The sequence below is a fragment of the Cladophialophora psammophila genome (genome assembly GCF_000585535.1).
Source record: "Cladophialophora psammophila CBS 110553 chromosome Unknown aczJe-supercont1.1, whole genome shotgun sequence".
NCBI classification, from domain to species: domain Eukaryota; kingdom Fungi; phylum Ascomycota; class Eurotiomycetes; order Chaetothyriales; family Herpotrichiellaceae; genus Cladophialophora; species Cladophialophora psammophila.
The window spans coordinates 121436-145644 of NW_006912922.1; the positions used below are offsets into that span (position 1 = coordinate 121436).

At 51.5% G+C, this 24209-nt stretch overlaps 10 protein-coding genes across 10 annotated transcripts; 5 read left to right on the forward strand and 5 right to left on the reverse strand.

Annotated features, from left to right (window-relative positions):
• Positions 1-165: 165 nt before the first annotated feature.
• On the reverse strand, positions 166-1619 carry A1O5_00036 (uncharacterized protein; the record flags this gene model as incomplete). Its single annotated transcript, XM_007740657.1, has 3 exons — positions 166-875; positions 930-1545; positions 1602-1619. The coding sequence occupies 3 exons, from the start codon at positions 1617-1619 to the stop codon at positions 166-168; spliced, it is 1344 nt and encodes a 447-aa protein (XP_007738847.1).
• Positions 1620-2079: 460 nt separating this feature from the next.
• On the forward strand, positions 2080-4168 carry A1O5_00037 (uncharacterized protein; the record flags this gene model as incomplete). Its single annotated transcript, XM_007740658.1, has 2 exons — positions 2080-2295; positions 2351-4168. 2 exons carry the CDS (start codon positions 2080-2082, stop codon positions 4166-4168), a joined length of 2034 nt encoding a protein of 677 aa, XP_007738848.1.
• Positions 4169-4381: 213 nt separating this feature from the next.
• A1O5_00038 (uncharacterized protein) lies at positions 4382-5899 on the reverse strand (the record flags this gene model as incomplete). Its single annotated transcript, XM_007740659.1, has 1 exon — positions 4382-5899. The coding sequence occupies one exon, from the start codon at positions 5897-5899 to the stop codon at positions 4382-4384; it is 1518 nt and encodes a 505-aa protein (XP_007738849.1).
• Positions 5900-6529: 630 nt separating this feature from the next.
• A1O5_00039 (uncharacterized protein) lies at positions 6530-8233 on the forward strand (the record flags this gene model as incomplete). The annotated part of the gene is made up of 3 exons (XM_007740660.1): positions 6530-6586; positions 6644-7381; positions 7433-8233. The coding sequence occupies 3 exons, from the start codon at positions 6530-6532 to the stop codon at positions 8231-8233; spliced, it is 1596 nt and encodes a 531-aa protein (XP_007738850.1).
• A 341-nt stretch (positions 8234-8574) lies between these two features.
• On the forward strand, positions 8575-10416 carry A1O5_00040 (uncharacterized protein; the record flags this gene model as incomplete). The annotated part of the gene is made up of 1 exon (XM_007740661.1): positions 8575-10416. One exon carries the CDS (start codon positions 8575-8577, stop codon positions 10414-10416), a length of 1842 nt encoding a protein of 613 aa, XP_007738851.1.
• A 299-nt stretch (positions 10417-10715) lies between these two features.
• On the reverse strand, positions 10716-11004 carry A1O5_00041 (uncharacterized protein; the record flags this gene model as incomplete). The annotated part of the gene is made up of 2 exons (XM_007740662.1): positions 10716-10780; positions 10845-11004. The coding sequence occupies 2 exons, from the start codon at positions 11002-11004 to the stop codon at positions 10716-10718; spliced, it is 225 nt and encodes a 74-aa protein (XP_007738852.1).
• A 681-nt stretch (positions 11005-11685) lies between these two features.
• On the forward strand, positions 11686-13702 carry A1O5_00042 (uncharacterized protein; the record flags this gene model as incomplete). Its single annotated transcript, XM_007740663.1, has 2 exons — positions 11686-13591; positions 13671-13702. The coding sequence occupies 2 exons, from the start codon at positions 11686-11688 to the stop codon at positions 13700-13702; spliced, it is 1938 nt and encodes a 645-aa protein (XP_007738853.1).
• Positions 13703-15391: 1689 nt separating this feature from the next.
• Positions 15392-15886, forward strand: A1O5_00043 (uncharacterized protein; the record flags this gene model as incomplete). Its single annotated transcript, XM_007740664.1, has 1 exon — positions 15392-15886. The coding sequence occupies one exon, from the start codon at positions 15392-15394 to the stop codon at positions 15884-15886; it is 495 nt and encodes a 164-aa protein (XP_007738854.1).
• A 1786-nt stretch (positions 15887-17672) lies between these two features.
• On the reverse strand, positions 17673-18161 carry A1O5_00044 (uncharacterized protein; the record flags this gene model as incomplete). Its single annotated transcript, XM_007740665.1, has 1 exon — positions 17673-18161. One exon carries the CDS (start codon positions 18159-18161, stop codon positions 17673-17675), a length of 489 nt encoding a protein of 162 aa, XP_007738855.1.
• A 2502-nt stretch (positions 18162-20663) lies between these two features.
• Positions 20664-21989, reverse strand: A1O5_00045 (uncharacterized protein; the record flags this gene model as incomplete). The annotated part of the gene is made up of 1 exon (XM_007740666.1): positions 20664-21989. One exon carries the CDS (start codon positions 21987-21989, stop codon positions 20664-20666), a length of 1326 nt encoding a protein of 441 aa, XP_007738856.1.
• Between the last annotated feature and the right edge of the window lie 2220 nt (positions 21990-24209).

The following is a 24209-nucleotide window of genomic DNA, read 5'->3' on the forward strand; positions in this document are numbered from 1 at the left end:
ATTGGATCATTCTATCATTTCATCATAGCAGTTGGAATGTAACTCTTCGATCTCGCATGGGAAGAGTGAAAATTGCTCCGCACCTCGTCGCGTGTCCAAATTTCCCGTCAACCCTGTCGACTTTCGTGGGTTTATCTCTCTCATCTCGATGCAATCCGCTTTCTTTCACTTCGAGTCTGTCCCTATAGTCTCCTTCATTGCTGCCTCCGTCGCTTTCTTAACCTGTGCGTCTTCATCATTCGCCTTCTTCGCCTCATCTTTCGTGACGTCCGTCTCGTCATCCCTCAACGTGATCACCTTGGCATCCTTCTCCTCGTCGCTATCGCCCAAGCTAAATGGGTCGTTTTCCGTCACGGGGCTCGGGTCGATACTTTGCAAGGGCTGCCATTTGCTCGATTTTGTCGTCGTCGACGCCGCCCCGGTGGGCTTTGGCGAGGCGCTATACATGTCCCTGATCTCCTCGGGTGGGCCATCTTGGAAGGATACCTTGCGATTCGTGCCTGGCGAGGGTCGACGATCTGGTCCTTGAACGCCCGCAGAACGGAAAAGGTTGGGGTTAGCCATTGGCCGGCTCGATGTGCGTGGCGGAGCTTCGCCGTCACGGAGTTCTAGTTTTGAAAAGTCGTCGCCGATAGGCTGCATATCGGCATCGTAGCGTTGGAGGTCTGCACTACGGCGCATCTCGCCGCTCCGGCGGCCTGTGAATGGCGATTGTGGTGATGGCCGGGCAGGAAGAGGAGGTTGGCCTTGTGCGAACTCGGCATCATCGTCATCACCATCTATCTTCTTCTTGAATGCGCTGATCCAGTTGTTCACAGTCTTCTGCGTTTCCATGAAGCCTTTCCGGATATTGTCACGGATTTCGGGAAGATCATCTATTGCACCATATGTTAGTATGTGTCCGCATTGCGACTGAAAGGGTGCTTTACCATCAATAAAGCTCCGCCATGGCACATCATCAGGGTTCGGGCTTGCCCCTGGGCGACCTGGCCTCGATCCGGGTAGACCTTCGTTGTATCTTCCCTTAGAATCGCGACGCCTTGGTTGCTCTCTTTCGGCACCGACACCGGGGTTGTATTCCTGAGCCAACTGTCTGGCGTAGAGCTCATCTGCTTCTAGTTGGCTGAGCTTTGTAGACGTCGGAGATTGCTGCTGGACAGGACGAGGAGGTTTGGCTGGAGGCAAGGGCTCTGGTTCTCGTTGGGATTCGGGGTCTGTCATCCCAAGCAGGGCATTAAATGCAGGTTCAATCTCTCCTCTGCTTGCGGTGAGGACTGCGCGAATGACGTTAGAGTCAATCGTAGGGAAGGCTTCTTTCAACGTGAGCTCGGCCTGTTCTCGCGGAGACATAGGTCGTGGAGGTTTGGCGGGTGGAGCAACTTCGTCTTTGGGAGGAGGTTTAGGCAGCGACGATAACTCTGCCTTGGATGTTGTAGTCGCCTCGATGGTGCCGGTCTCCTGGTCGCTGTCGAAATCCAAGGGGCGAGCGGTAGTTGGAGATTCTGGGGGTCCATCGGACGGTTTTAGTGGTGACACAGGTGAGGGCTGCGCAGTGTTAGGAGGAGTATTGCATACAGAGTAACAGCGGGAATATCTCTTACGGGATTGTTGCTTGCCATGTTGAGAGTTGGGGTTGGTCTTCTCACTTGCAACTGTGAATGGCTTTTCAATGGAGTAGAGAGTGAAGGTACGAGTGTCTTAGCATCTCAAGGCAGCTGAATAAATCAAGAGTTGAGACGACGCATGTTTCCGAGAGCCAGATGGCGTGGGGTCGGAATTGATCCTGCCTGACTTGTTGCTGGTGCTGGTGCTGGTGCAGGTGCGGGCCTCTTGTCCTTGGCGGTGGCTGCAATGACGTTGATTGTGGCGCCTCCTCCAGTCTTTGTGCATAACAACTACATATGTACTGGGTACCCAGTACGCGTCTGTGGCGGTGCGAACATCAATTCTTGACAACGGCCACCTGCATGTTTTCTGTCGTCCATCCATCCCAATCCCAATCCACAGCTGCTGAGTTCGCGCAGAGATGGTTGGTCGGGGAGCCATAATCGGGCATGACTTCTCAACCTTCTTCACACAATGTCAGACTTTGATTTGTCCTTCATCCCGGCATTATACACCCCTCCGGCTCTCCTGCCCATTTCCAGGCACAAGGGGAGTCTACTCTACACCATTGAAACACATCAGATCACAGTGCTAGTGGGCCAGACGGGCAGCGGAAAAACAACTCAGCTCCCTCAGTATCTGGAACAGGCGGGATGGTGCGCCAACGGAAAATGTATAGCAGTCACTCAGGTCGGTCAGTCGACTTCTTCGGACCGCCCAGATCATGCTGACTCTGTGTCTGTAGCCCAGAAGGGTCGCTGTCACTACTGTGGCCACTCGAGTTGCCGAAGAGATGAGATGCCAAGTGGGTGAACAAGTCGGTTACTCAATTCGCTTCGAAGATGTCACATCGGCCAAGACCAGAATCAAATTTCTCACCGACGGCATGCTCTTGCGAGAAGCCCTGGTTGATCCATTGTTTACGAGGTATTCCGTCATCATGATTGATGAAGCTCATGAACGGTCACTCAGCTCCGATATCCTGCTCGGTCTGCTGAAGAAGGTGAAGAAGCGACGACCTGAATTGAGGATCATCGTCAGCAGCGCAACTCTTGAGGCAGAACGGTTCGCAGATTTCTTTAGGGACCATGATGCTCCTGAAAATGAGCAACAACGCCGAATCGTCAGCATTGAAGGTCGGACATATCCCGTGGATATTCTCTACCTAGATCAACCTGCGGACGACTACGTAGAGAAAGCCGTACAAACGGCCTTCACAATCCACCAGCAAGAGCCACCTGGAGATATTCTTGTATTTTTGACGGGCAGGGAAGAAATCGAAAGAGCTGTGCAAAAGCTCTCGGACCTAGCATCAACACTATCCCAACAAGCACAAGCCCTCCAACCTCTCCCACTCTACGCAGGCCTCAGCATAGAAGATCAAATGTACGTCTTCTCCGAAGCGGCGGAAAATACCCGGAAAGTCATCGTTGCTACGAATATTGCAGAAGCATCCGTCACCATCTCCGGTATTGTGTACGTCGTCGATTGTGGGTTTGTGAAACTGCGCGCATTTAATCCGAATACGAACATCGAAACTCTGACACCCTTTCCCACATCAAAGGCCTCCGCAACTCAACGAGCCGGCCGCGCAGGGCGTACGCGACCAGGCAAGTGTTTCCGCCTCTACACGCAGCAATCCTACTCATCACTCGCCCCAACAACCACCCCAGAGATCCAACGGTCAAATCTCGCACCCGTAGTCCTCCAACTGAAAGCCCTAGGTATCGACAACATTGTGCGTTTTGACTTCCTCTCACCGCCACCCTCGCAACTCCTCGCCCGTGCATTCGATCTACTCTATGCTCTGGGCGCAGTGGATGACTACGCAAAGCTTACTGCTCCACTTGGGACACGCATGGCCGAGCTCAGCGCCATCCCGCCCATGATGGCCAAATGTCTTCTTACCTCCTCCCTGCCACAATTCGACTGTCAGAGCGAGATGCTCACCCTCGCGGCGATGACTTCTCTACAAGGAAATGTCTGGTTCCACCACAGTGGGGAGAAAAAGGCAATGGACTCATCAAGACGGAAATTCGCTGCCGACGAAGGTGATCAACTTACGCTCTTGAATGTATACCAAGCGTTTATCACAAAAGGAAAACGAGAGGCAAGATGGTGTCATGAGCACCATTTAAATTTCAAGTCGATGCAAAGAGCTGTGAGCATTAGAAATCAGCTGGGGAGATATCTTGAGAGGTTGGGCGTCAAAGTGGACGACTCACAGTCAGCCACATCTCTCAACACTCAACAGAAGGACAAAGCCACGAATACCTTAAAGTGCCTAGTGACCGGCTACTTCTCGCAAGCCGCAAGAATGCAGCCCGATGGGACGTTCAAATCCGTGTCGGGAAATGTCACCATGCACGCGCATCCGACTTCTCTCCTGTTCAATCGGAAAGCAGAGTATGTGGTGTTTCATGAATTATTGGAGACGGGGGAGAAGGTTTACATCAAGGATATTTCCAAAGTTGAGAAGGCATGGCTAGTGGAGTTCGGGGGAGGTTATTACAATCTCAAGAGTCAAATCCCCGGCGAAGGCTCAGGATTGAGAAAGGCATGACGAAGTCATGCCTTATGAATTATGTATACAGACCAGCGCTCTGGTATCAAGAGCAGTGAATTATAAAACTGAAGTGTCTCTTGTGATCAGCACCTGACCCGATATTGACAAGGTCAGAACCCCCATTTTCGCTTTTCGTATCATGGACTTCTCGCACCTCCTATATCATATCTCATGGGTACTAAAGGTCGTTCATTCCTAGCTGTGCTCTCGTTATTCGGACTCGTAATCTAAAATCGGTTCCCTCTGTGTAAATTCCATCGCTTCTGCTTCCGTTGCCAGGCCCTTTTCCTTGCGTTTCTTTAACTTGGCCGGCCCTTCCTTGCACACGTCGCATGCAAGGTGGCACTCCGCCGAGCCACTCTTGTCTCCGAAATATCGAGAGACCAGTATGTGACGACAGCAGTCCGTATTCTCACAGAATTCGACTATGCTGCGGAGCGACTCAAATCTTGATTCAGTCTTGGCCCGGCTTTTGTCCTTGGCTGCCTCGCATGTGGCGCGATACTCGCACCGCTCTTTGTCTTCTCGAGTGTACATTATTATGCTTGATGCTGCTTTGTTGTCCCGTCCGGCACGTCCTGACTCTTGTGTGAATGACTCCATGCCCCTCGGAAGACCGTAGTGAATCACAAACCGAATAGTGGGGACATCGATACCCATGCCAAAAGCTGTGGTGGCACAGATGATGTTGAAAGAGCTCATCATACTTTGGTCGTCATCGACTTGCAGTAGATGGGGATTTGAAGTGGCATATCTGATAAATGTCCTCTGTACTTTCTCCCGTTTTTCCATATCTAAACCGGCGTGGTAAGCGCATGATCGAACTCCCGCGGCAGTCAGCTCTGAGGCGAGAGTGTCTGCTGTAGCACGAAGCGGGACATAGATAATGCCAGTGATCGGAGGCACAGTAGCTGTCGCGTGCTGCTCTTTCTGATATCTGAGCCTTATTAGCCGTCTCCGATGCATGAAGTCCAATTTTGCTAGAAGGTATGGAAACATGTCATCCTGTCCATTCTTTGGGTTCGACTCTGAGAAGTATTGAATCTCATAATGAATGTTTGGCCGTGCAGTGGAAGTGGAGAAGCATTTCGTTTTGTCAATATCAAGGCTTAGAAATTTGAAAATGTCTTCTCGCACTTGTTTTGTAGCAGTCGCAGTCACCGCCATCATGGGTACGGTGGGACAGGTGAGGTTCGTCTTCAGCCATACCAGCTCTTTGTAACACGGACGAAAATCATGTCCCCATTCACTGATGCAATGTGCCTCGTCCACAGCAATTCGCACAAGTTGACCCTGGCGATGGACTTTCAAGATGAGCTTTCGAAACCGGTCCTGTGCGCAAAGCTCCGGGGTGACGTAGAGAAGCTTGGTTTCTGGATGTCCGCAGAGGAGGTCCGTCTCGATTCGGACTTTTTCAGACCATTCAGTCTTGCCATTGATACGCTGGACAGCGATACCCAATGACTTAGCTGCTTGGACCTGGTTTTCCATCAACGCTAGGAGGGGTGAAATGATGACAGTGACTCCGAGAGACACAACAGCAGGTAACTGGTAGCATAGTGACTTGCCAAAGGATGTGGCTGCGCAGAGAAACACATCATGTCCAGCCAGCACAGCAGTAATGATCTCTTCCTGGAGTGGTCGGAATGCGGCCTTGCCGAAGACGCGTCTCAGGGTAAAGCGTAGATCTGTAATGCTTACGGTCCGTCTTAATTGCGATCGTGACATGATGCCCGCAAAAGGTAATCGGCGCGGATAGTAAGACGTGCATGGTACTCGGTACCGGTACTGGCGTGACAACCATCGGGAGAAATCGACGCGTCAAGCGCGGAATGCAGATAACGCTTGGCAAGCTAATGGTCCAAAGTAGAGCCTCGCGGTATCACGTGATAGTAGCTGCGGAGCAATACTAGCTTGCTAACTGCTCCTGCCTGCCTCGCTGCTCTAAGGAGGTCCCCATAGCTCGAGCTTCAATTGGCTCGCACAATCTTCTCTTCTTAGTTTAGTGGACAGCCGCTGGAACCTTAAGCGGTAGTAAGGCTAACCAGGCGTTTCCCCTCAATTGACGACCAGCTGTCCCCTTCAACCTCTCCTTAGACCATATGTCAAGACGAATTAGGTCCGTTCTATCACATTTGATTTGTGCGGCGGAATCAAGGTCAAAAGATACTTCCCACCTCATGGACGCTGCCTGGATCTTCATTTTTACTTTCGTTTTCGCAAAATGCTCCAATTCCTCCCAAGTCCCTCTAAACATCAACCACCTAAGAACCTGTCTTCTCAACTCCCACTGCCACCCCCTTTTCAAGCCACTAAAAGCATTTTTGCAAGCTACATTTGACCCTTGGCGAACACTCCATGGTTGGGATTGCAAGAGCCCGTGGCTGTGGTACCTGCAGGAAGCGGAAGATTGCGGTATTCTCATTTTGCGATACAGATGAGAAGGTCCTGGCTAATTACAATCGCTGATAGTGCGGCTTGGAAAAGCCCTCCTGTGCTCAATGCATCAAATCGAACAGAGTATGCACTGGGTACCGGAAATACCCCATCTTCATTGTTCATCAGCCACCAAAGGGGGACGACTCGAAGCAAGCGAAGCACAAGGAACCTACGTTTGATTCGACAACACATCACCCTGGAACTCGGCAAAACCCTGTGGATGTCATCGGAGTGACAAACACCTCATCGCCAAGTGGAGTTTATTCTGATCCAGTCGCATCTCTTATTAGGTTGGGAGCACAAGTGAACGCCAACCCCGCTCTCCGACAGCGCCTTTTGGAGGCCTACCTGGATAACCACCTGTCAAAGAACACGCTGGGACCCATGCAGCAGAGGGTGTGGCTAATACAAATCCCCAAGCTTCCTAATCTTGTCCCTGCGTTAGAGGTTTCGATGATGGCGTTGTCCCTGGCCAAGCTAGGCGAAGTCTATCATGACGAAGGGCTTACTCACGAGAGCCTAAAGCTTTACCGTGAGGCTTTGCACCAGGTCCAACTAGCGCTATGGGATCCCGACTTGATGCTCCATGATCAGACTCTCGCTGCTTGTGTGGCGTTAGGCATGTACGAGATGAGCCAATGTCCAAATCGATCGAAACATGGATACATTAGTCACACTCTCGGCTGCCAAAAGCTGATTCAACTCCGTGGAGCCGAGGCACATATGGATGGGCTGGGGCATTCGATCTTTGTACATTTTAGAGTCCAAGGCGTAAGACGTCTGCGGCCTAGACTAAAGGGCGAGGGTGCTAATTGAAATCAGATTCTTTACTCGCTAGATCTATGCCAGCCTTCCTTCCTGGGAGAGCGGTTGTGGCAAGAGGTGCCCTGGCAAAGAAGGCCGAAAACGCCCTATGATCGGATTTACGACTTCCTCACCTGTGCACCCGAGCTCCTCAGGCAAGGCGAAATGCTCGAGCATATGGATCCTCAAAACAAATTACACCTCGCAAGGGACATGATTTGGAAGTGCTGGAAGTTGGATGCTGAGTTACAGTCGGTTTACGACTGCATGGAGAAGAACCATGACGGACCATTATATTGGCCAGAACTAGCGAGAGATGAAAGCCTCGACCCCGGCCCGAAGAATGGACTGCTTTTCCCGGTGGCTTTCCATTATCCCAATCTCTCCATCGCCAACACTGTCATCATTTATTGGGGGGTACAAGCTATACTGTGGCAAGGATTGTGGCACCTGTACGGCGTAATGGCTGAATTGCCGATGAAATTTGCGGGCGCCAGGGACTTCGCACAAGGGGATGTGGATGATGACACCAGACCCTTGACGAACGCCGTCAGCAACGTTTTCCACTTCCCACCATTGGAACATCGAGCGGACTTTGCGGCACCGTGTCGTAATATACTTCAGTCCGTGGAATACGCACTGCAAGGCGATATGTTCGATCAAGGGCCGAAGTGTGTCGCAGCCCCGTTGAGGATGGCGTTAGAAACGCTACTGCCTTACCCTAAATACAAGCGGGAGGTTGCTTGGGCAGAGAGGGCTCTGGGGAAAGTGCAGGAGCGATCTCTCCGTCTGCTCATTTACTATACCCCTAGTAGATAGACATCAGATATCCAAGAATGTGAGCCTGAGCTACTCCTTCATGTCGTGCCACGCGTTGCCACCCTTGGCGACTTCAGCCTCGTGCTGTGTGGATCCGCCAATTGGCACCCACCTCGCCGCCAAGGCTAGCCTGTCCTCAGCCCACCAGCCTTGCTTCTGGGTGACTTCTGCCCCGATCTCTCGTCTCCCCTTTCGCGTCTTCTTCACGCAATACCTCAATTCAATTCTGTCCACCCGAGGACTCCATTAATCCTCTTCAATGACACATCGTCTATCGACATCAGCTGGCTCTTTTTTCCCAAGCCCACACAAACCTCCCAAGCCTACAAAAACCCCCAGAAATGGCTTCAGAGCCCGGTCCGGTCGTGGAGTTTCTAGGCCTAGTCGCCTACCATTATGAAAGCATGCGACCTCTTCTGCCAACTTACCTGCATCTCCTCATATCGGCAATTTTCCCAATCTACACGGCCGCTCACGCCTCACTTTCTAGACCATCGTCGGCAGTTTCGAAGAAATCGAAGAAATGCGCCACTGGAGAAGTTGATGACGATGATTCCCAAACCAGAATTGAAAATCTCACCCCTTCTGACGCGATATTATTTCCCATCATGGCTGGTGCTACTCTAGCATCTCTGTACTTCATTCTCAAGTGGCTCCAAGATCCCGCTTGGCTAAACTGGGCTCTGGGCATCTACTTCTCGCAGATCGGCCTCTTCTTCGCGATGAAGTTCCTGAAGGATTGCTTTTCTGTGGCGAGATCCTTTTTGCTTCCAAATGAGTATTCCCGTGCAGGGAAGCTGTGGAAGGTGGACCAGCAGGAATGGTGTTTCAGAACGGAGAATGGGACACGCACCAGCTCACCGTTTCCGGGTTTTGTGGGACGAATCCCTCTTCCCTCGTCCGTTGTATCGCTTGTCTGGGATCTACGAGCGCTCCTATATACGAAAGCACGGCTCGAGTTCCACATCCATAAATTGATTACGATCAAGACAGTAATCGAAATTCTTGACATAGCCAGCCTCATCCTCTCCACTGGCGTTGTCTATGTTCACACCTTCGTCGCGAAGCCCTGGTTCCTGACCAACCTCCTTGGTTTCTCCTTCTGCTACGGTTCCTTGCAGTATATGACACCTACGACCGCCTGGACCGGCACTCTTGTGCTCGGCGCACTCTTCTTCTATGACATTTACTTTGTGTTCTTTACACCGATGATGGTCACCGTGGCGACGAAACTGGATGTACCAATCAAGTTGCTCTTCCCTCGGCCCGATGGCTGCGTGTTTCCTGTGGGTGCACCGGAAGGATCGCCGGAAATGGAAGACTACTTGCAGTGTCTGGCGAAGAAAAGAACCATGGCGATGCTGGGGTTGGGGGATATTGTTGTGCCGGGCATGATGCTGGCCTTTGCTTTGAGGTTTGATTTGTACTTATACTATCTTCGGCAAGCCAAAGACAGACAACAGATAGGTAAGGATGCATCGAAGCCGACCTACACCAGCGCAACAGGAAATTGGGGAGAGCGGTTCTGGACCACTTCGAAATTGTGGACGAAGGAGATGAGGGCCAAGCGATTTCCCAAACCGTACCTCCGCGCGACCATACTAGGTTACCTCGCTGGAATGATTGTGACGGTTGTTGTGATGCAGGTTGCACAACATGCGCAGCCAGCACTGCTCTATCTCGTCCCTGGAGTCCTGTTGTCGTTCTGGGGCACTGCTTTGGTGAGGGGAGACTTGAAAGAGTTGTGGCATTACAGTGAGCATCCAGAGGGCGACGACAAGAAAGCAGAGGATGCAAAAGACGAGAAGAGGCTACCACCGTCAGCCGGCGACGGTAGCAACGATGATCAGGCTGTAACCAATGGGGCAATTACCAGCAAAATGGAGGAGGTTGATCCTGCCAAAGTGCAGGACAAGAAATCTGGAAACGAAACCCAAGAGACTGCTAAGAGAGAGTCTGAGAAGACGTGCTGTCGCCTTATCCATTTTTCAATCACGTTACCAAGTCCAAACCCTGAGGCAGCGCTTACCGATGAGAAAGGTTCGCGCAAATCGGCGACCGGTGAAGAGAACTCGAAGAGGACCCTGGTCACTAAAGGCACTGAGGGAAATGAAGGGCTGCACAGGAATTGGGAGCGGAATGACAATGGCGAACAGTCCGACAAGCGTGCCAGGAGGTCATGATGAGGTCAAAGGAGCACCACGGACTATCCGCAAACAGATCATTACAATGCACAGCGACAGAACTGAGACAGGGGCAAGCCCAGGGGTAACTTCGAATGGAGCCATAGATGCATACTGCATACTTTAGGCAGAATCACAGGAGCAATGAAAAGACATGCTCTCATGTCTCAATGATTTGTCACATGATTCACTCCATTCCTATGGGTGATTCTGGGTGCTGTTCGCTTATTCCTTTCACCATTCTTTTGTTTTCACCGTTACCATGATGCTTTGTGTCGTTCTCACCATTCCTGTGAGATCTATTTGTTCATCTCTTTCGCCTGGGCCTTCAGTTCGTCCTTGCTCTTTGTCTCAGCAGGAATATCTACCAAGTCATGGCGGTCAGCTCTCTCGATCATTTCACAGTCACAGATGTATGTTGTACTCACTCTCGGAAATCTGAGGGCCTTTGCTATGATGATGGTGGGCTTGTGCCTTTTGGTGCTCCTGGTGAAGGGGGTGGTCAGATGCGTTGGAATCGCTTGACTCTTTGGCGACTTTGTCAAAGACGTGAGAGTCGGTGTTTTCTTCGCCAGGCATGACAGGCATTTTTGACGTGGTTGCTGTGGTGAGGTACTCTTTCAAACTGTATCTGAGATGAAGAAGTGAATTCAAGAGGGTTTTGTAGTTGTGCCACCAAGCTGTTGCGTGACCATGAACCGTCAGCCTTCTGCATCAACACCTGCGATTGCACCGCAAACCATGTTGTCAGTGCTCATGACGTCGAGATGTGGGGTGCTGGAGAAGAGGGAGTCGGTGACGGAAGCCCACCGAGCCCAACCAATTGCATGGTTGGGTTTCACTAAGCGGCCCCCGGGCACAAACGGGGCACTCCAGGGATGGGCCTCCTTAGCCTTGTGCTTGAACAAAGCCCCGGCGAGTACCTCGTACTGGGTAACTACCTGGTGCTGGTAACCACATCGGCCCCGCAAGGACTCCCCCAAGAGTCCAAGACGCCTAACGAGATTTGATCCGAGCCGAAATGCCACGCGGCTCTCAAGCCTCTTGGGCCTTTCTCTTTTGTCTCCGCTGAGCGCAGAGAGATAGAGCCCTTTGGGAATTGCCTGCTCCGTTCAATCAACTTTCTATGCTTCCATGTCAGTCTGCAATTCTCTAGCCGTCTTGCCTTGTTTCTTTATAACTTGATTGTGCTCTGCTGGAGAAAGGTCACTCCTTTTTCCGGTCCCTATTCCTCCTTTTGCCGCCTGCGAGCACTATCTCCCGCCCAATATGCCCTCGATCCTCTCCGACGCTGACAAGGAGACGGTGAAGCGGACTGTACCCAAGGCTTCCAACAAGATTCAAGCCGTGGCCGTCGCTCGCCTCTATGTTGCTCTCCCCAATGACAGATCATGGACCTATACCGGTCTTCAAGGCGCCGCTGTCCTTTCCAATGACCTCGTGGGAAACACTTTCTGGATCAAACTCGTCGACATCTCTCCTGCAAACCGAGGCGTGATATGGGATCAAGAAATATACGACACTTTTCAGTACAATCAGGATCGGACATTCTTTTATTCCTTTGAACTCGAACAATGCCTCGCGGGCTTATCCTTTGCCGACGAGAGAGAGGCCCGGCAATTCAAGAAAAAGATGGATGATCGCGAGAAAAACGCCAGTAAACATACAAAAGCCCAGCCATTCGCATCTGCCGCCGGAGGAGGCCAGGTGCATGTGCCTGGAAGTACGCACAAACACCACAGTCGCGTTAGCAACTTGTTCCGTGGCCACCGGCACAGTTCTGCCTCCCAACAGCCGCAACAGATTGTCCCTCAGCCAATTTACAGCCCCGGCCTCGCCCCAGCCGGCCGTCCTCATAGCAGTGCAGATACAATCGACCTTGCAGATCCAACATGGAGACCGATCTTGGATGAACTGCTGCAAATGGGCATCACCGAAGACCAGATCGCGCAAAACGCAGACTTTATCAAGCGCTATGTGCAAGAAAAGCAGGCAGAAGGAATCGCAAATGGAATTGCTTCGGCCATACCGACGGTGACGGCTTCTGAGACAAGATCAAGGGCGCCACCTCCGCCGCCTCCGTCGGTGCCCTTGTCAAGGATTAGCCCTGAAAATACCGGTACGGCCTCTTCTTCGAGCCGAAGAGGCCCTCCTCCAGCCCCTCCGCCATCGAGAAGACCTGTGGGAGGGAGGGCCCCTTCACCTCCTCGGTCGAGCCCTCCTCCGGCAGCAAGGACTCCATCTCCTCCTCCTGCAGCAAGTCCACAGCCTAGATTCCGAGCTCCTCCACCTATTGCAGATGCCGGCAAGTTCGCTGTCAAAGCAGGTCCAGCACTCCACCCGTCTGGCCGAGCCCGCGCTTCCTCAGGCTCCCTTGCAAATCCAGGGCCTCCGCCTCCTCCTCGTCCTCCGAAAACTCCAATCGAGGAGGAGCAGCCACAAGGAGGTTTGTTCAGAGTTCCTCCGCCATTCACCGGGGAACGCAAATCCTCGGCACCTCCCCCTCCACCGAGTCGTGGACCTGTTCCTCCTCCGCCACCCAGCCGTGAGATACCAGCTCCTTTTGCTGGGCCCCCACCGCCTTTACCGCCCAAAGCAGGACAAACGCCATCGCATTCTGCGTTGTTCATTCCTCAACCTCCACCTCCTCCGCCGGCGCGCAACAATGCGCCACCTTTACCACCTCCGAACACTCGAGCAGTTCCTCCTCCGCCTACAGGCGCTGTTCCACCACCACCACCACCTCCTCCTCCTCCGCCACCACCACCTATGCCCTCTTCTACTGGCCCTCCACCACCGCCCCCCATGCCTTCATTCGGCGGCCCACCCCCACCGCCTCCCATGCCCTCTTCGGGGGGTCCCCCCCCACCTCCTCTAATGCCTAGCTCTTCTGGGCCTGCTCCTCCTTTGCCTCCAGTAGGAGGGGATGGCCGTGATTCGCTTCTGGCAGCAATCCGTGGCACAGGCGGCAAATCCGGTGGCGGGCTACGCAAAGTTAAGGAAAGCGAAAAGCGGGACCGTAGTGCGGCCGTGGTGCCAGGATCAGAGAGCAGTGCTCCCCCGCCACCTCCAGGAGCGCCTGGGTCTCCTTCAACACCCGCTGGGGATCAAGGGGGCTTGGCTGGAGCGTTGGCAGCAGCATTGAGCCAGAGAAAGAAGAAAGTTAGTGGCAGCGGTGAGTTCGCCCTTGGTTTTTCTTGTCAGATGTTTGGTGTTTTGCTTCTGATCAATGAATGCTGACTTTGATGCGACAGATGATGAGAAGGATGACGATGACGATTGGTGATCCATACTCAGCTTTCCAAGAGGGTGAGTGCACGTATACCCTTCACCGATGCTTTCTCTCAAATCTTAAGCGATGGAAATGGGAAACGTGGTGTGGTGGCGAACAGACGTTAAAAATGGCGGAAACGGAGGCAAAGAAGAATGGTTAGAGGCTATATGCAAGAAGCCTCTGAGGGTCAAAGAAGAGAAAAACTTGATTGAGGAGAATATCGATGCTATAGTTCATGCAAAGGGTACAAGCATGAGGGCAGCGAGTGGGTAAATAGAATGAGCAAAAGACAGCGAAGGCCTTCTTGGGAAAGGTTGGGGTTGAGCAAAGGAAACATCACAATAAATCAAGTTGAGCCCACACTTCGGTTACATCAAGATGCGAGAATTGAAGAAGCATGAGGCACAAATCGATTCCCTTCCATCTCTGCCTGAGCCAATGTGCTACATCCCACCCATTCGCCAAATACCATCTGTCCGTAGCGGGCGAGTTAAGGCTGTTTTAACCTAAGCTTTAACTGAGCCTCGCTGTGTAACTCCGGAATCAGAACCTCTAACTCTACTCCCTTATGTCTTACTCCGTACATCGGCTGACCTACCTCCTACGCTGATAACGCCAGACATCACTTTTTGGTGCACCTAACTTGCTAGAAAGTCCTTGCTCTTATGTGACTACCTGAAATTCCGCGTGTATGGCAAGGTCGATTCCTGGTACCAGCGATATATGGAATTTATCGCGTCAGAGAGCTCTGTGATGCTTGCCTTCTGGCTCCTTCCACCTAGATATCGCTACAGTCTTCGATCTTGAATGCGGATTTCATCAACCAGGCTCTGACATGGGCAATGTGTGAAAAGAGATATGAATGTAATACAGTAAGTCTTAAGATCTGCCGAAAAGCCCGGGTCAAGCCCTCTCATCCTCGGAGACCGCCTGAAGTTTTGCGTCGAGCCGCAGAAGAAGGCAGCGAAACGGGGCCAGACCTCATCGGCTCGGTCACACTACCTTGTAAATGCACTCCATTTTCACCGAAAATGCCGGCCTTGACATTTTGAGTGAGTACTATACGATGGTGGGCGCTATGTGCCCTGTTCAACCCCGCTTTAACAACTTTCAAGATAGCCCTGCATGGTGCTGCAACTCGGCCGCACCAGGCAAGAGCTGAAAGTTAGCCTGGACTGGACTGGGAAATGAGAAGATGGTGCGTGCATGGTCCGTGGTCAGGCTTGAGCTCAGCGGGCTCTTATTTAGGAGGCTTGCTGCCTTCGAGTCTCCGACGCGAAGAAGATACTCGAGCTTGTATGAAACCCCATGGCAGGAGCTGACGAGTTTTTCAAGCGCCTTTTTATCTTCGAGGGATGGTTTGCGGAACCTTCCGATGAAAACCATAGATTCTACGAACCAAAAGAGGGCGCCCAGGGTCAAAGACACCGAGAACCTCCGCGAAAATCCGGCATACAGCAACTTCTGGCGAGGCATATACGACCAGGGTAGATTCCTCAACTCCTGCGTGGCCAATGCTGCAGCTGCTTTGCACTCATATGAATTGCAGAAGGAGCTGGCGGCTACACAGAGTGAGAATCCTGTTGCTGACGATCCATCTCGGATCTTCATCTGGTACAATGCCCGTGTTTCCCGGGGAATTAAGCCGGACGATCCGACATTCCGAAATTCCGAAATTCTTTCTGCTATATCAGAAGTGCAATGAAGCGCTTGCGGCAGAAGGGTGTCTGTGATGAGTCCAAGTGTCGCTATCCCACTGCAAGCAAGAAAGAAGAAGCTATGGACGTCTCCAGTCAGCAACCAGCCGATGAAGCTTTTGAAACGGCGCAGCCTTATCGTATCTGGCATTACGAACCACTCAATGAGAAACGCTCACCAGCAGAGAAAGACGAATTGGCCAAGAAGGATGCTGACGAAGCGTCCAAAATTAAAGATGAGGAAGGCAATGCACTGAATGACAAACTATGCAAAGCCATCTCCGAGGGGCATCCCGTCCAGTTCGGCATAAACTACTACCACAAGGCGCCAGACCACCAACTCAAACAGATCGAAACCAGGAAGGGCAAGAAATGGCCACTCGTTCAATTGACATGCAGACATGAAAAACCACCTGCTAAATGTGGGAAGCATGCTGCCTTAGCGATCGTTTACGACGAATATTCTGTGATATGCCAGACTTCGTACGGGGCAGATTAAATTTCCAGTGACTCGGGATTGTTTCTTGTGCCGTGGCATTGGATCCCAGACTTCGAGGCAACTGAAGATTTCTGGATTGTCAGGGGGTTTCAGAGTTTGGCAGCTTCTCAACAATAGCCACTTCAGCCGAAGACAAGCACATTGGACGTATGGATTCAATCTCTACCCCTTGCAAGCATCAGACCTCTCGCCGGGACACTCTGTCAAGTTGTTTGTTTGTCTTGCATGCAGATTCAGAATCCCGGTCCAAGGTGGGGTTTCGCTTCAGCCCACCAGGCTCTCAGGTCTGAACAGTCTCCTCGCTACCCCTCTACTATTGAGGGGAAGCTGAAGTTACCGTTTGGCCAGACTGGCCAGAACACAGCGCAACGCCAATTGCTTGTCAGGACCTGGTTGTGGCTGACGCAGTGTTTGTCTCAAAGTTACATATAAGTACGAGGTACATACCTTCGAAGGCTAGTTCTTGGCTTGGCCAGAACCCATCAAAGGTTGGAAATTCTCATCAATGCTTGTTGCTGGCTTGCCTAAATCTATTTGAAAGCTGAAAGCGCTTTTCAGCTGGAACTTGAACTGGATACACAAGGCACGGGCGCGCAGGTCTCCCCATCCATACGAAGACTGGCTGATGTCAGACTTTGCTCTTCAGATACACGCATATCGCCATGTGTTTTCTCTATTGCAGAAGCTTCCTGCTTGAACCCGTGTCAACACGGAATCTTCACAGTCTGGCCAAAAGATGTCTACATGGTACTGCCCAAATGCAGCACCAAGCTACTGGATGGATGAACCGTCTTTTGTAGTGGAATGGGGTGTGCTGAACTTGCGTGGCTTACGGCCTGCGTCCCAGCACGATTTGATATGCCGCGCTGTGTTTCATTAGTGCTCACCTCCATGATGCATCATTCTAGAGTGGTTGTGTCGGCTCAGTCTGGTGGTGGGAAGAGGAAAGTATATATACCCTAAACCGACCTCCTATCTGCGACAAGTTCTGCCATAACAGAACTTACTGCAATCTCCACAAAATGGCCGACACCATAACACCAGATGCGCAACAGCCCACGGGCATCGATGAAGCTGATGAGAACTTCCCCGAAATTCCGAGCAACCCCGAAGGCGACAGTGAACAGGCAGGCTTTGGCTTAGCAGCTCCAATGGAAATGCTCACACCAGCCGCTGGACTGCACAGTCCCATTTCCAGTCGGAAGGGCCTCCATAGGCTCGGGCACTGATTCGATCTATATCAGGTCCCCTGTCATATTCCAGGACAGGCATATTTGGAGGCGCAAGAAGGACTGGGCACACGGCTTCATGATGAAGAAGGATAACAACACGCAGTTGAAGTATGTAGTTGAGTTTTTCACCTCGCCAGTAGTGTACTAGGTGAACAGACAAGGACAAAGCACGAGCACTACATGCCCGGTGAAGAACCGGTACAATAGGTAGTGATAACCCACAATAACAGCAAGTTGAAAATCGCGAGATTAGGTGTTACACACAGAGGATGAAACATACATGAGGGCAATCTTGAATCAACCGAGTTTTTCGGAGATACCTAGTTGGGTAATTTCACTACCCAAAGTAGACAATCACCTGCTCAAACTCCTTGTCCTTGACAATGAGACTCGTACGCAGAAAGATCTAGGCGTCGATCAGTTCGCCAAAGGAAGCGGCGGCGGTGTCTGCGAGGGTGATACGAAACCCCGTCTTCGCTGTTCGTCGAGACTCGAAATTCAGGCCCACGTCGGTGCAAGTTCCGTGCACGCTTCAAACCCAATTTTGACCATCCTCAGAGATGAGATACTCTTCTGCAAGTCTTTCGATTTTGCTCTAGCTTGTCTGATGTCGCGAGATCGATCTTACCAAGTGCATCGGGCTCTTGAAGCCGAGCATACGCATCATGTAGACTCTCATAGCGCCGAAGAAACTCATCGTGCTTAGCTTCAGTGTTCATCGTCCTCGCCGCAAGGCTTTTCATGACTTCGAACACATGACCCGTAGACTCGTGGCCTCGCCATTTCCCTGTCCCGACACTGACCGTGGCACTCATCGACGCATCCGCTTCATAGAGAAGATATGCTTCCTCGGCAGCTTCCAAAATGGGGGTTATCGCTTTGTATTCCTCCATAATAGTATCGCTGACCTTAGTTCTCCATGGGTGGAGAGTACAGAGAAACGGCGGACTTTGCTCGACAAGCTTCCCAAATCTTGTATAGATGCTCATCTGCTCTAGTGTTAGAGCTGTAGGTCCGTAATCGCACACACTCATGTGATGCATTGTCAATAGCGTAGATCAAGCACTTAGGAACCGACTCATTTGGGCCCAATAGCGGCGGGTCGGCAAATTCGATACCTACATCCTTGAGATATGTGCGCTCTGGGGGACTGATTCTGTCACGAACGACTTGATGGACAGCGGCTTGTAGAGCTTTGCCTGAAAACCATGGTTTGTCTCTGATAGCATCGGCCCACTGCTTTCCAGGAAGACTTCAACCACTCCATCGGAGGATGTCCTTTTACAAGCTGCGATAGGCCTGTTTACAGGAGTTAAAGTTCATCGGTAGCCTCCCTAATATGACCGCAAGAAGACCACCGGTGCTAATTCCTACAATGAGATCAACGACCCCGTAAGGTTTTGGCGTTGAGCCAATGCCGCCTTCGAGATGGTGAACTTCTTCCATAATCTTCTCTAGAACGATAACAGAGCATTCCCCTCACATCCCTGCCCACTAGTGACAAAACGCGTAGGTCTCTTTGCTCATTTTGAGTCCTTTGAATTCGAATTATTGGATCAAGTTGAGTCGTAGGGAGTCGAATTTTGCCATATGGTATGCATTCACATCAACCGGAACCTTCCCGGAAGCGCTGGAAGCAATGGGAGGAATTGACATGCCCGCAAGAGGCTTTCGTGATCATGATCCGCTGAAAATTTGGCTTCCAATTCGGGGGTGAACGCACCTCGCCAAACGCTGGCACGTTGACTGTATCATAGAAACAGACGTTCGGAAGTCTTTTCCCCCAACAAAATCCTAAAGTCATAATTGATTGACAAGCTCTGTTTGCTAATCGATTCGGTTTCCTCGACTCAGGAAGATAATGCAAGAGAAAACACTTCCGTTGCGAAAAATCTCAATGTTTTCAGGTTGTCAGCTATCACCAGCTCTGCTCGAGGGATAGAGAAAAACGCAAGGCCGCAAATGCAAGCGTGAAATTGACGAACCTCAGTTCGTTGGTTTCGCTGTGGCGAGCTGGAAACGTACAGCTCTTTGATGAATGTCCCACCTGCCTGCAAACCAAGAAAAGGTAATGGGCACTTGAGACCTGTTGCAATTGCGTCTGTTCTTCATCAGATCCAGGCGCATACCGTCCACGATCGGTCGGATAAGTCCCGGGACAGGTTCGCGCATTCGTAAGAGACAATTCAGCAAGAGGGTAAGAAATCAGGCAGCACATCCCTGAGCCAGAAAAGCCCTGGAAAAGACCACGGAAGTCGAGTTGTCTCCTGTCCAGCTTTGCTCCCAATGTCCCATCAACCTGGGAACGGCAATAATACTGCACGTTCATTAATGAGCGACGTTGTGTGACTGCAATAGCAACTCACTCAATGCTCGTCTCGTCCGTCGAGGTGGGCACGGCGAGCTCGTGGGCTCTTCCACCGCCTGCAAGACCTCGATTGGAGCTCGAAGAATTGAAGAAACCGTCGGCAGGCACTGGGCATGAGCCAGCATTTGAGGTGTCCATATAGCTGTGATAGCTCTTTTGATGGCGATGCCTAGGCTAGTGGCCAACTTTGTTTGTTTTATTTGTTCTCTCTGCGCTAAGCCTGTTCCAGAGGCTCTTGATGCTGTTTGGTGTTGGCTTGCCGGACCAGTTGCACCACGCATAGAAGAGAAGGAAATTGCGACACAGAGTGGGTATGGTCAGGCTGGTGAGGCTGAGCTGTGTGATAGCTGCTTGTTGCCTGGTCATATGATGCCCTTTGCCGCTTAGTGTCATCCGGGGATGCCAAGAGATCTACGCGGGCTCGGCGGTATGTAATGACGCTCTACAAGTATCTACGCAGTTAGGGCCTCTATCATCGAGGTATGTACCCAGTAAATCGGCTACTGTGGCTAGGCATCTTCTTCAGCAGCAACAGAAGTACGCCAAGAGGTACTCGGCACATAAGCAGAGGAGTTCTCAGGCACTATTAGTACGCGGCTTGTTTAGCACTACTTGGTATGTAGGAAGCCTAGGAAGAAGCTACGAGGATGGTCATTGGCCAAGATGCTTTTTAAGGTTGTGCCGAATTTTGTGGACCTCTCTGTCTCCCCTCCGCCACCAATTGCACACAGTTATGTTGCTTAGGGCATGCTTAGGGCATGCTCAGGGAGCGTTCAGTGATGTTCAGGCAAAGGCTCAGGCTAAACCGGCCTTCGTTCACCCTCTGGGATGAAGCCGGATATGGCAATTAGGGTTTTCGTCCTCGAGTACTCTTGGTAGATCTATACTCCCTGCTTGCATTTGAAATGCATAACCCATGAAATACTTGCTAGGTTGAGATTAGGTTCGCCTTCCTTTGTATAGCCTTCTCACCACCCGACCTGTCTATAATATGTGTCTCGCGGCCAGTGACCCCGGTATATATGCAAGAATCACCTGACTCATGCCTCGCTTGAACGCTAAAGGTAGATGAGACCTGCCATCTATACGCAAAAAAAAAAGAGAAAAAGAAAGTAGTAGAAACCCTTGCGTATCGTCACAGATGTTTTACAGAGCCACGGTAGAGGTCGACTTTGCGTTACTTCCCCTTGTGTGCCTTCATTTGCTGCTTGGTCATCAGACCTTTCTCTTTCTTTGCGTCGGCCTTCATCTTGGCCTCAACGTCGTCGACATCCTCGTGAATCGTCATGCCAGGTACATTCGATGCCGCGTCTGCATTTGCCTTGGCGTTCCTGGCATGGATACCACTTTGTTGCTGTTGGTTGTCGTTTTCGGCATTGTTGAGTTTATGCATTCCCAACCCATCCATACCAGGCCAAAGGACCCGGCCAGATTGCGCACTGCCCCCAAGATTGACCCCTCCCGCCTTTAGTCTGCCAATCTTATGCGCCTGGCTCTCCACTGCTTCGTTGCGCCAATTTCCTCGACTTCCTGTCTTGCCGCCACGGAAGCCCATGCTGTGATCAAGTCCTTCACCCCACATACGCACTTTTTGCACTTTGCGCAATTTGCGCATGCCGTAGACGCAGATCAACCACGACAGGCCGAAGCACACAACACTGACTCCGCCAAAAGCCAAGTCCGACTCTTCGATAAAGTTCTTCAGGTTCATCCCATAGAGCCCAGCGATAAGGGTGCCGCCAGCGAGACCGAGAGTGCCAATGCTAAATTTGATTTCGAGCAACATGAGCTGGTTGCGATTGGCATCCAGAATGGCTCGAACCACTTCTTCCGTGTTCCTAATATTGCTGATTAAATTGCCAGATATCTCGACAATTTCATCACAGATCTTGTGATAGGATTCGAGGAGCATTTCAACTTCTTGATGATCGTTTTCAGCGCGGGGCTTGCCGGTCGTCTTTCTTTCCGTCAGGTACATAGCGGACAGATCATCGTCGGCTTCAAGCAGGTCCTCGATGGCATCTCGAACAAGTCGGGCCTTTTGCTCAAATGTTCCGAGCTTTTTGGAATGTATGAGCAAGTGCCGTAGTTTATCTCTGTCGATATCTTCTTCCAGCTCTCTTAAAATATGTGTGACCGGTTCTCGAACCAATGCGAATTCCGCTTCCAGACCTGAAGTGACGGAAATGAGAACTGCTTCAAGAGCTCTCAGCTCGTATGGAAGATTGAGGGAGCCATTTCTAGGGTCCACTTTCTGTCGCAATTTGCCCTCCAAGTCGTACATGAACAGGGACTGAGTGTAAGAGTCCGTGCTTCCAAAGGCATCAAAAACCAAAACTCTATCAGACTGAATAAGGACTCGGAGATGGAGGAGATTTATTAGGATGGCGGAAGGACGGACGAGGATGTGGGGAAGGACCGAGGAGTCGATCTTTCGGAGGTCTCGAGGCAGCAAGCCGTATTTGGCGATGAGTTCTGATTTCTTGAATTCGCCCGACACCATTGTGACAGAGCCATTGGCATCGAACTCGGTGCAACGGAGCTTTAATTCTGCGCCGCTAGTATTACGAGAAAGGGCGCGGGAGAGATTGAAGAGTTGCGCGGAAGTCTCGTCGTAGCCATAGGGCGAGGATGTAGTTGGAGCATCTCGTGGTAGTTTTGAACGGGATGCAGCGGCTCTTTGACGCAGCCATCGTCGCCAAAAACTTTGCTTATGACTCTCTGTGCTTGCGCCCCGAGACTGTCGAGGGTTGGGGTGGCTGTATCTCGGAAGAGGAAGAGCTTTGCATGGCTCTCGCGCCGTACGCCATACGTCCTCCACTGAAGAAAGCCGCCTTCGGGTGGAAATTGTAGATATAGGTCGACACGGTCTTTGAGCATATGCTGTGAAGTGACGGGAGTTTGTGAAGAGCAAGTTCGATTGAGATCGGAGGTAGCGCAGAAGACTTCGAGAAGGCGCAACAGGCGTCTTCATCGCCCTGCGCGGAGATACGCAGCTAATATTACTGAGTGCGAGGAGCAGAGAGTGAATGAGAGGCCAAAACTAAGAGTTGAACTGTCTGCATTTGGAGGCTTCACAATGCGGAAAAATGTCGCATCTCCGAATCCTTGGCGTCCGAAGACAAACGGGTGAGCGGCAGTTGAACACTGGCGCACTAGTGGCAGGGTGACGATCACAGAAGGTGCGGCGAAGACAGCCTTGGCGCCTCGGCGCTTGGCACAGACTTGGACGAAGTATAGATCACGTGATGATTTCACCTTGGCTCTTTTCCGGGGGGGGGGGCCAAGGGGCTTGGGGCTGGGACTGGGGAGGCTTTGTTTTAAGCAAGGCTCTCCCTCTCCAGCTTGCGTTCAGCTTTCACTGCATTTCTGTCAGGAAAATGGCACCCCGCCTGCACATTCCGGGTGCTAAGCCTTTCGTACCTTGTCATTGTTTCATGACGACCTGGCGGGATACTCAATTCTTCTGATACCAGATGAACTTCATGCACAACCCAGAACCGGCCTATGCGTACCTCAACTACGAGTGGTTGCGTGAACGACTCAGCCATCTTCCAGGGGTCGTTCAACACGAACCATACCGCTGTGACGCCGCAATGCCGAAGTCCAGTCACGGTTATACGAGCCTTTCCTTTTTAAGTTAACTCTGTACTGCTCGCACAGCCCTCGACAGCATTTTACGGGAGCCCGCATCTCCGATCATCTGACGAGGGAGAACGATGCTTCTTTTAAGGCGAACTTGTTCGTGATAAGAATGGACATGTGAGTTGGTCTCGATCCTCTTTGGGCTCCCGCATTTTCAGGACGCTCGCCCAGTCTGGCTGATAATTTGATGTCAAGCACGGCTCCAGGTGCCCATCCTGATCCTTTCGTTTCCTCTGTCGTGGTTCAGAAGTGATCGCCAATTACTATTGCTAATTTGCCATTCATTCAAGAGAACACCAGCTTGGCATATTAGAATCAAAGGAAGGCCAGCCTTTGCTCTGCCCTTTTTAGGTATTTTTCTGTCCTCCAAAGTGATAAAGACCATTCACTCCCTTATTAGTGCGAGCTGCCAAATTCCATCCGTAGGGTTTTCCTTGCTCGACATTCGTGCCATATCATGAAGAAACATATTACTAGGCAAACAAAATCCACGGAATCACCCAGCCCAGCGCCCACGGCGCATTCGGCGGATTGTACCGTACCTTTTGCGCACCACCTACAAAGGTCTGCAACGTAGGGGGAGCCGTACTTGTGCAACCTCCAATGGCACTGCAAATGATGGTTTGGATGCCACCGCTGGGAGTTAGTGTAAGAACAGTTGTACTTGTTCCAATCACCAACTCTGAACTGCTGGTGCCTAGGCTGATCGGGGTGCCGTTGATGGTGACTGGGGGGCCGCCAGCGGTAACAGTGGTGCCATCCACGACAACTGCTGTAGCTACGTCAGTAGTGGTTGTTTGGAATGTTGATACGGAAGGTGAAGAGGGGGACGAGGCCGAGACCCTTGGGCTAGCTGTGGTAGGCGATGAGGCCGCTGTGGAGGGAGATGGGGCAGCTGTTGATGGAGAAGCCGGACTGGAAGCCGGTGTTGTCGAAGCGGCTGGCGTAGCACTTGGTGTTGGTGCTTGTGTTCCAGCTCCAGCTCCAGTTCCAGTTCCAGTTCCAGTTCCAGTTCCAGTTCCAGTTCCAGTTCCAGTTCCAGTTCCAGTTCCAGTTCCAGTTCCAGTTCCAGTTCCAG